Source organism: Panthera onca, chromosome D3 (genome assembly GCF_046562875.1).
Source record: "Panthera onca isolate mPanOnc1 chromosome D3, mPanOnc1 haplotype 2, whole genome shotgun sequence".
In the NCBI taxonomy this organism is placed as follows: domain Eukaryota; kingdom Metazoa; phylum Chordata; class Mammalia; order Carnivora; family Felidae; genus Panthera; species Panthera onca.
Genome location: NC_138350.1, coordinates 9,699,139 through 9,709,678, shown reverse-complemented (window position 1 = coordinate 9,709,678; position 10,540 = coordinate 9,699,139). Strand labels below are relative to the sequence as shown.

The window sequence follows — 10,540 nt, the reverse complement described above, 5'->3', positions numbered from 1 at the left end:
CTCGGTCTCTCGGCCCATGAGAAAGGCCGGGCTGGGCCCCAGCTCCGTGTGTGACAAAAGAAGCCGCCCGGCTCGGGGAGCCCCGTGAACCGCGCTGTCGCAGCTCCAGGGCGCAGACCCCAGGGACGCCGGGACGAGGGAGTCCAATCTGGGCGTGCTGGACTGGGAACGAGGAGGGGTGGACGCAGAGCGCGCTCCGGGCCTCGGGCAACTTCTGCAAGTTCCGGGGATGGCGAATGGGGCAGGGGTCCCTCTCCCGCCAGGCCTTGGAATCCTGGCCCCCAAATATTTATGAGAAGACAGAGGAAGGGAGATGCAGTTCTGAGATCGCGCGGCCCGCGCCCCCAGCCCCAAACTGGAAGGTAATACTTACTTAGCCTCCGAACCAGGTACAAGCTAATACTCAACAATACTGATGCCTTGTTTTTTTTGCTCTGTCCGGACCGCAACGCTGTAGCCAATTTAGATATGCTATAAATTTAAGAGGTTGCCATGGCCACCGCGCGCCCATTGGCCGCCGGGCCCCCTACGTGCCGCGCCACGTCACCAAATCTGAATAAGGATGCGCGAATTAGGCGGCGGCCAGACAAAGATGAGGATCGGGACCGCTTGAAAGTGGGGGAAAGTGCCGGCGCCTCCGCCACCGGGGAAAGCCGCTCCGCAGCGCCGAGGCCATTCGCCACCCAAGACAGCTGGGGGAGCCGGGAGCCAGCGCTGGGGCGCGCGGCCCGGGGCATGAGGCTGTGAAGGCCACCCCTCCCCACCCCACCCCCGGCAGCCCAGCGCCAGGCCAGCGATCGTCCAAGGACTTGACCGGCTGAGTCTTGGTCCTGACCGGACTCGCCCGGCGGCGGCCGAGATAAGAGGCGGAGCGCAGCAGCGGGGCCCGGGGGCCCGAGGGCCGGGGGCCCAAAGGGAGGGCAGGGCGGCCCGAGCCGCCGGGGCGCTATGATGGTGCACTGTGCCGGTTGCGAACGGCCCATCCTCGACCGCTTTCTGCTGAACGTGCTGGACCGCGCGTGGCACATCAAATGCGTTCAGTGCTGCGAGTGCAAGACCAACCTCTCGGAGAAGTGCTTCTCGCGCGAGGGCAAGCTCTACTGCAAAAATGACTTCTTCAGGTAAGAGGCCGCGCCGCCCTGCTGCCTGCGCGCCCGCCCTGCGCGCGCTCCTCTGGGGCGCCCGGGCAGGGGGACACCGCCAAAGCAGCCTCCTTGGGCTCCCAACCTTAAACGGGAAGCGGGGCAGCCCACTGCTCTCCTCCTGCCCTTGGTCCGGGAAGGCGCCCGAGCCCGGGCGGAGTCAGAAGAACGCTGCTTCGCTGTCTCTAGTTCGCTCCTCCAGCCCGGCCTGGAGCCGCGGTGGGGCAGGGGCGGAGAAGCCCTGAGAAACTTGCTCGCCACCCATCTCTGCCCCTTCCCCGCAGCTGCGACCCCATGGTGGAAGTTCAGGCCCGGTTCTGAGAGAGGAAGAATTTTTGCCTAAGTTAGGGACTGCTGGAGGCTTCTCCCGGCCGGCAGAGTGCGGGAGCCCAGGGGCTGACCTCCCGCAGGCCAGGGCCCCAGAGCCCTCCTGGACAAGCCGAAACTTCCCAACTCCGAGGGGACTCGGTCAGGAAGATCTCCTCTGATGACGGAGGGAGGGAACCTTCTCCTCCTTGCCCCCACCCCACCCCCAACTCCTTAAACATTTTCTCCCGCGTTGAAATGTCCAAACGAAATCGAAGCTGAGAATCAGGACCTCCAGGGTCCAGTCTGCGATGTGTCACCTCCCTTTGCCACCCACGGATCACTTTTCTGGGCCTCAGTTTCCCCAGCTGGGAAATGCCAGGGGATGACCTGAAAGGCTGTGGGGTTTTCGGCAGCTCAGCCCTGCCTGCTTCCGCCAGGCGCCCAGAGCCGGCTTTGTGCGTGCGAATTCCCGGGCACCAAGGGAAGGGGGGCGTGATTAACGCCGCGGAGAAAGGCTGTTCTCCGGCCCCAGCAGCCAGGCACCAGGGAATTTGAACGGGAGAAAATGTCAGCCTCGGCTTTACACGTGTAAACTCCCTGGCTCCGGAGGCCTGAGGCCCCTAATGTGGTGCTGCTTTGCAAAGTGCCTAATGATTTTTGATAAGGTGCATATGGCCAATTACGCTGCCGGATAAGGCCAAAAGTGACGTATGGCTTCTAATGCCCTCACTACATCAACGTCACCCAAATTCGCCCTGTTTAGAGACATGGGTATGAGTCGATGGGGGGCCCCAAAGTCCTGGGTCCTCACTCTCCCCCTCGACCCACACCTCCCCCCTCCCAGTGCTGGCCTGCACCACCCATTTCGGGGGGAGGCTGGCCTTCTCCAAGCGCTCAAGGAAGAAAGAAAAGGATTTAGATCAGGAACGCGGGAAAGGGGGATTTGAGAGATCCTGTGTACTGGCCGTGCAGGTTGAGGATTGCCTTCTGGTTACATTCTCCCAGTTCCTGCCAGGGCCAGAGATTGGGGACAGGGAGGGGCGGGGGAGACCCGATCCCTGCTTTCCGGAGACCATCGCTCTGAGGCCCTGCTGTCCACAGGCTCCCAACTAGCTCCAGCGGGTCCCAGAGTGGTCCCGGACTGGAAGGCCTCCAGCGCCCGTGGCACTGGGAGTCAGCTAAAGGTCCCTTCCTCCTTGCTCGGGTCCAGCTCCGAAGAGCTCCCCACCCCGTTGATAGGACCTGCCATCCGGGCCCGTCTGGCCTTACCCGGGCCCCAGCAGGCTGGAAAAGCATCCAGGAGGCAAAGGAAGGGGTGGTCCAAACCTGGCTTGCCGGGCTTAAAACGCCTCCTAACTTGGAGATCCAAGTTTGCCTCAGGAGAGCAGCCGGGGCGGATCTGGCAGGGACGCGGCTGGCATCTTGGGGTGCTCTGGCCTGTGTTTGGCTCAAGGCTCCAAGCTGTGTGTGGACAAACCTGAACAAGGCACGCGACAGTCGCAGCCCCAAGCACAGCCCGGGACATTTGTCTCATCTCTCTTGCGCTAGTCGGACAGCATAGGATTGGGGTCTCGTTTGACAGATGTGGATGGGGCGGGGGGGCTTCTGAGAAGCTAGGGCGCGTGGGAAGAGGTCAGGGGCTCGAGGGAATGGGACGCCGGGCTGCTCCGAGGTGACAGGCCACGTTGCGTTCCGCAGGCGCTTTGGCACTAAGTGTGCAGGCTGTGCGCAAGGCATCTCGCCCAGCGACCTGGTGCGCAAGGCCCGCGGCAAAGTGTTCCATCTCAACTGCTTCACCTGCATGGTGTGCAACAAGCAGCTGTCCACGGGCGAGGAGCTCTACGTCATTGACGAGAACAAGTTCGTGTGCAAGGATGACTACCTGAGCTCCTCCAGCCTCAAGGAGGGCAGCCTCAACTCAGGTAGGAGCCCTCCTCCCCTGCCCAGCCGGGGGCCCTGAGACCCTGCAGCGCAGCCAGCCCGGCCCTCTCTACTTTGCACCCCACCCCCCGCCACCCCCCCACCCCCACCCCCACCCCCGTGTGCGTTCTGTGCCAGGCTCGGCGCTCTCCGCTCCCACCAGGCATTTCTGGGGCAAATGGAAGGGGCGGTGAAGGGGGACAGCATCTGGAGTCTGTCCCCCCCGGATACGGACTCCTGGCTCTTTCCCGCTCTCCTTCCCTGGAGGGACCTTTTCCGAGCTGCCCTCCTCCCCCAGTTTGGAACCACACGACTCCCCCCACTTTCCGAATCTTTTCAGCTCCTGGTAACTTCAGGCCGCTCTGGGAGGACGGTCAGTGGGGTCTGGAGGAAGGAGAGAGGGGAGAAGGCGTCTGTGGCCTCCTCCCGGTCCCCTCTCCGCGAAGGCCAGGCTCCCCCAGAGGGCGTGCCTGCCCCTCACCCAGGCCATAGCCGAAAAGCGCTGGAGAGGGCTGGAGAAGGGTCTCTCCGAAGGCCGGGCCCCGCCTGGAGGGAGTGGGCGGGCGCCGGGCCCCTGGGGGAGGGGCTGTCGCAAGGCTTGGGGAGGAACCCGGCGCGGGTAGCGGCGCGCCGGGGTCGGCGGGAACCCGCTACCCGGTTGCAGAGACCTTGGGCCGCCGCTGACGCCGGGGTCCTCTTCCCGCTCTGTGCGCCCCGCAGTGTCATCCTGTACGGACCGCAGTTTGTCCCCGGACCTCCAGGACCCTCTCCAGGACGACCCCAAGGAGACGGACAACTCGACGTCGTCGGACAAGGAGACGGCCAACAACGAGAACGAGGAGCAGAACTCGGGCACGAAGCGGCGCGGCCCGCGCACCACCATCAAAGCCAAGCAGCTGGAGACGCTCAAGGCTGCCTTTGCCGCCACGCCCAAGCCCACGCGCCACATCCGCGAACAGTTGGCGCAGGAGACCGGCCTCAACATGCGCGTCATCCAGGTGCGGCTGGGCCCGGGTCGCCCTTTCCCAGCCCAGAGGAGCCCCGGAGCCAGGAGGCCCACGGGAGCCTCCCACCCAGCCTCCTTGGCCAAGAGTGCGCCGAGCTGGGGTCTGCCGAAGGGCAGACTCTGTGCCCGAGGTCAGGGCCGGCTGGTCAAACTCCTAACCGAAAGATTCTGCAAAGCCCCGCTGACCTCCTGACGGCGCGATCTTGGGCGGGTCACTTCACCCCTCGGAATCCCGCCCCCTCCCCGTTCAAGGAGTTTTAAGCCTCGCTGGGGTACCCCCTCCCTTCCTCTCCTATTTCGGAGCGGAGAAGAAGGCAAGGTTCTCCACGTGCCCTCTCCCTGCGCCGGTGCGCGGGCGGACGGACAAACGGCCCGAGCCCGGCTGGGGAGCCGAGGGGCCGGGACCAGGGCCGTGCAGGGCGGGAGGCCTTTATAAAGCCGTCAGGCCGAGGGCGGGCCGAGGACCAGGAAGCCCAGGTCTTTATGAGTCGCCCCACGGGTCCGCGAAATCCTTCACCCTTGGCTGGTTCCCCGAAGCCCCTCTCCACCTCTCCTGGCCTAATCCGCCCGCCCCCGCCCCTGGGCAGTCTTGGTGAGGAGGCTATAGAACCCAGAAGGAGCGGCCTGGGCAGGAAGGAGAGGGCACCCCGGATCGGAGCTCACAGTCCCTGCTCTGTCCCAGGTGTGGTTCCAGAACCGACGGTCCAAAGAACGCAGGATGAAACAACTGAGCGCGCTGGGCGCCCGGAGACACGCCTTCTTCCGGAGTCCGCGGCGCATGCGTCCGCTGGGCGGCCGCTTGGACGAGTCTGAGATGTTGGGGTCCACTCCGTACACCTACTACGGAGGTAAGGGCCCCCCCCCTACCTCGGAGCGCGCTGCCCTACACCCAGGCCCGTGCCGTTCTGGGGGTTGAGGACGCAGGTCCGGATCCCGGGCGCCGTTGGCCGCCAGGGACGCCCTCCCTCCCTTCTACTCACGCGGGACGTACATACACAATCACGAACACACCTTAACAGACGCACAGCAACGTAGGCGTGTGCACTCTCCTACTCCTGGACCCCAAATCAGACACCCATACAGCGACACACACAGATGAACACCCACGCACCCACGCAGGACTCATGCGTACACACTCCCTTGCACACACACTGGAGTTCAGAGACCTCGTGGACACAAATCTAGACACATGATCCCACACAACAACACACAGGTGGGTGCCACTCCCCAGTTACATTCAATGACAAATATACCCAAAGAAACGCACAGGCTCACACACTCCCAAGCGTCATGCCAAGGCGAGCGCTGGCAAATCCACCTGCCCCCTGCGCCAGCCGGACACACAGCCTTCGTGCTGCCCTTGCCCCGTGGCCTGGTGTCCCTGGCCCCAGCGGGAACACAGGCACTGGAGGGCAGCGCGGGCGGTAGGGATGGAGGGGTCGGGATCCATCCATGGCTGTGCTGTGCCCCCTGGGCGTCTGGAACTGTCCGCCAGGATGCCGGCCGGGCGCTCTGGGAAGGACTCCCGCGCGCTCTCCAGCTCCAGGCACGCCAGTGGTCATTAGGGTTGGAGTGACTAGATAGAATTGGACGAACCCGGTTCCCCACTCCGGGTCTTTGGAGCTGCAGGGGGCCAGGAGCTGGACTCTGCAGACAGAATTCTGCTGTTGCTGTTACCGGGTTCAAGGCCTGGGTGAACTCTCCTCCTGGTCACCCCTTTTCTTCCTTCCCTCCTCTTCTCCTTCCTCCCTAGTGTCCTCACCACCACCCCCCCTTCCATTTCCTTGGCATTTGCCTGGCGACCCATTCCAACCCCCCACTGCCCTCCCAACTCCCTCACCAGGTCCTGCGCTTCCCCAACCTTTGGGCTCAAGGAAAACACCTCCCGCTTCTGTTTGTTTCTGAGCCTTTGAATTTGGAGAGCCCCCAGGAGTGCCTATGCCTCAGACACATCTCTGCTGAGTTGCTCAGTGCCACAGGCCTGTGGGGGGCTGGTGTCCCGGATTGGGGAGAGGTGACTTTTCTTAGAAACGTGGGTTCGGAGGCAATGCCGAGGCCCGCGGGTGGGCGCCTGGCACGCGGGCCGACCCAGGAAGGAAGGCTTCCGCACATTGTGCGTCTAGGAGGTTAGATCTCACCTCCGGCCAGGGCCGCCAGAAATTGTGGGCATATGGGGCCGCTGTGTTCTGGGGAGAGACTCTGCGGTGGCAGGGCCCTGACTGGGAGGCTGCAGACGCCCAGGACGGCTCGGATGGTGGACGTGTCCCGGGGTCTTCAGTCACCAACTCTCTCTACCTATCTTTGCGTCCTTCGGCTCACGATCTCCGCCCGGCGCGGGGAGATGGTGGGGCGGCGCCGTCCGGAATTTCTCCCCGCCTGGGTAATTAAGCGAGGTCTCCCCGAGGACTCGTGTGCCCCCACCGGTCCCGCTGCCTCCTCTCCCCGCGCGTCTGCTGGATGGGGCGGGGGCCTGGACACGCGGGCCCCTCTTTCTCCAGGAATGGGGGGCAGGACCCCCGCCCCCCCAGCCCCAGGGAGGCAGCCCCGCCTAATCCGCGCTGGGAGATCCCGGCGGCGGCGGCGGCCGGCAGCGGGCGAGAAAGGGGCTGGGCGGCGGGGCCGGCGGCTCCCCGTGGGAGCGCGGACAAAGCCCCAGCTGCGGCTTTTGTGCCCTTTTCAGACGGCGTTTGTTCCAATTACCTCCGGCCCGGCCGCCATATGGGCGGAGGCGGCGCGCTGCGCGCCGGGGCCGCGGCCCTGGCTGGCTTGCCGGCTCGCCCCGAGCCGCGGCCGGCCCCCATCCCCGTCCCTCAGGGGCCCCAAGTTCGCCGCTTCCAACCTTTCTCTTCGCTTTCGGGGACGAGTGGTTTTAAAAAAGTTAATTGGCCAACGCTTTAGCTGTTGCCGAAACCGTCGACAAGCCGCGCGCCTCCGGGCACCCCCATTTGGACTGATTTCGGGGTTTGGAGAGGGAAGGGAGCCGGCGGCAGGGGACGTCCCGAATTCGCCCCGGCGACGGAGACCCCCCAAGACGGAGTGCGAGGGTGGGGGGGCGTGCAGAGGAAACCCCGGCTTGGGGGCGCGCTGGTTTTCCCGCCGCACAAAGCGGGTTATTGTCACCGGTGGCCGCTACAAGGTGCTCCTTCCGTGGGGTCCCACACCTCAAACCTTCACGGGCGGAGGAGGGGAGGAGGCTGCCTGGAAAGACCCAAGCGAAGGGGTTCTGGAAGGAGGTGAGAGAGGTGATGCGGAAACAATTTTCTTGAGAACCAGGGGGGCTTGTCACCGGGAGCCCCTGCGCCCCCTGGTTTTGGGGGGGAAATGCGATGTGTGCATTTTTCTGGAGAAAGCCCATAGCTATCACCAGATTCTCAGAAGCACTCAGTGTCCCCAAATGTTTCCGAAGCTGGGTGTCCTGGCAAACCGCCCCCCCCCCCGGGTGAGACTGAAGGCCCCAGCCTTCCCGCTGAAGTACCCACGAAGCGTTGGACGTGACCAGGCGAATACCCTCCCTCCTTCAAGTTCCGGCTTCTAGTGAGGCCGGCACAAATGGTGGGACCCCCACATTCACCCGGAAGGTCCAAGGGCTGTGTTTGAGGGGGCGAAGGACCGGCCAGGGCCGTGGGGTTCCGGGGGCTGTCAGAGTTCTGGTTGCCAGGTCCCCAGGCCAACTCCTCAGCCCTGCTCTGCTGCTCAGGCAGGGGGCAGGGGACCAGGTCCGGCTTCTTCCCCCCCCCCCCCTCCCCAGGTCGCCGTCCCCTCTCAACCATTTGGTGCTCTGGTCTCTGGCCACCCCAGCATCCCCCACCCAGCTCTTCTCCGGTCTCTCTGACTCATCTGCCGGGTCTGTGGGCGCCTCTGTCTCTCCTGGCCTCCCCCCCTCCCCGGCTCTCGATGGGTTTTTCACGGTGTATCTCTAACCAACGGTCCATCTCATCCCTTTCTCTGTGCTTATCCTAGGCGATCGCCCTGGTCTCTGTCTCTGCCTTGGGCTTGGTGCCTCTGGGTCTCTTTTCCGACCTGAGTCTGGGGACTCCCTCCTGGGTCCCCTCTTCGCCCCCCTGCCACACTGTTCACTGCCCATCTCCCAGTGACCCTGTCTCTGGCTATTTCCGTGTCTCCGGCTCTTGGTGGATCTCCCCACTTCAAAGGCACCGTCTCGGATGGTTCACTGACTCTGTGTCCACTGTTCTCTGTCTCTGTCGGGGAACCTCTGACTTTGAAGTCACGATATTTTTCTGTCTGTGCTTCTGGCTCTGGTCCTTGTGTCTCTCAGCCTGGGTCCCTGGGCCTTCAGGCAGCTCTCATGGTATCTCTCGGGGACGCTTGTCCCGGGTGTGGGGGGGGCGGGGGGAGGTGTCTGTGTCCTCGTCTGCCAGCCGCCCTCTCCCTTGGTCTCCTCAGGCCTCCCCGCGGGGCTCGCCAACCTGAGTCGGTGTGCGCCCCCCCCTCCCCCCGCGTCCGTCCGTCCGTCCGCGTTCCTCCCGGCCCGGCCGCCTCTGACCTGTCCCTGTCTCCTCCCCGCCCCCTCCCGCAGACTACCAAGGCGACTACTACGCGCCCGGAGGCAACTACGACTTCTTCGCGCACGGCCCGCCGTCGCAGGCGCAGTCCCCGGCCGACTCGAGCTTCCTGGCGGCGTCGGCGCCCGGCTCGACGCCGCTGGGCGCGCTGGAGCCGCCGCTCGCCGGCCCGCACGCCGCCGACAACCCCAGGTTCACCGACATGATCTCGCACCCGGACACGCCGAGCCCCGAGCCGGGCCTGCCCGGCGCGCTGCACCCCCTGCCCGGCGAGGTGTTCAGCGGCGGGCCCAGCCCGCCCTTCCCCATGAGCGGCGCCAGCGGCTACAGCGGACCCCTGTCGCATCCCAACCCCGAGCTCAACGAGGCCGCCGTGTGGTAAGGCCGCGGGGCCCGGCCGCCCCCGGACGCAGCCGCCCGAACCGCCACGCCGCCCTCAGGGGTTCCCTCTCGCGTCCGCGCGCAGCGGCAGCTGCTCCTCGGCGGGGCGCGCGGGGGCGCCCCGGTGTCCACCCCGCGGGGCCGTCCCGGCGGCGCGAGCGGTGCTCGGGACCAAAGTCAATCCTGCGGAGGGTCGAGAGATTTCGAGCAACGCCCTAGACTTCCCCCGACCCCCGCCACCACCGCCTCTTCGGACCGAGAGAGGGTTGAGGCCCAGCGGCGAGGCTGACGTTCCCCCCTCTCCGCCATCCGAGTGGCATTTGGTAACCTTATTTCTCACTCTGCTTCCCCCCGTCTTTAAAACAAGAGGATCAGAAAAAGAGAGAGATGGAAGGGAGGGCGAGGGAAGGGAGCAAAATGAGGAAGAGAAGATGGAGAGAGAGCGCGAGAGAGGAGCGCGCTCGAGGGGTGGGGGGGTGTCGCCGGGAGGACGAAGGATCCGCCTGCGCGTGGGTGCCCCCTGGTGGCCAAACTGGAGGATCAAGGTCAGCTTTCTAGGAAGGGGGCGGTCCGGACCTCGCGGCCCCGGGCCGGGCACACCCCCCCCATCCACCCCCCCCCCCGCCCGCTCCACCCCCCACCGTCTCTCCACTCTTCCTTCCTTGGACATTTATTGTGAGCCCGGGGGTCCAGGCCAGACTGGAACATTCGCCCACCCTGCTCTCCCCGCCCTGGCAAGGGCAAGGCGCCAAGATCTCCGGGCTCCGGCCCACAGACCACCCTCCCTGCCCGGGGCCTGGAGGCTGGGTCGTCAGGATGTACAGTATTATACTTTTTTGGAAGTCGAACGCTTCTAGTTTCCTTATTTTGTATAAAGAAGAAACAAATAAAGTATGTTTTTGTGTTTACTGTTTATTTATTGTACTCTAGTTATCCGGGGTTGGACATTTTTATATTTTTAAGAGGAGGGTGGGGCAGAGTGAGGGAGGGGAGGCAGAAAGAGGTTTACCTAAAAAAAAAAAAACAAAAAACCACAAAAACACAAAAAATCAACTTTTTTTAAAAAGAAAGATTAATAAAAAAAAAATGCTTTTTTTTCCCTCACTGCTGTGTGTGTGGTTTTCTTTTGTGTGTGTGCCTGCCTTCAGCCGCTCAGAGTGAAGGGAGCCATTCTTTTCTCTGGTCCACGTGTCCCACATAACACGGACTCGATGGGTGCACAGCCCTCTCTGCATCTGGGGGGGGGTGCTTTTAAGAAC

General features: G+C 64.1%; 1 protein-coding gene across 1 annotated transcript; it reads left to right on the top strand.

Annotated features, from left to right (window-relative positions):
* Positions 1-948: 948 nt before the first annotated feature.
* Positions 949-9,282, top strand: LHX5 (LIM homeobox 5). The gene is made up of 5 exons (XM_060611897.3): positions 949-1,121; positions 3,150-3,373; positions 4,092-4,369; positions 5,060-5,225; positions 8,915-9,282. Exons 1-5 carry the CDS (start codon positions 949-951, stop codon positions 9,280-9,282), a joined length of 1,209 nt encoding a protein of 402 aa, XP_060467880.3.
* The last annotated feature ends 1,258 nt before the right edge of the window (positions 9,283-10,540 follow it).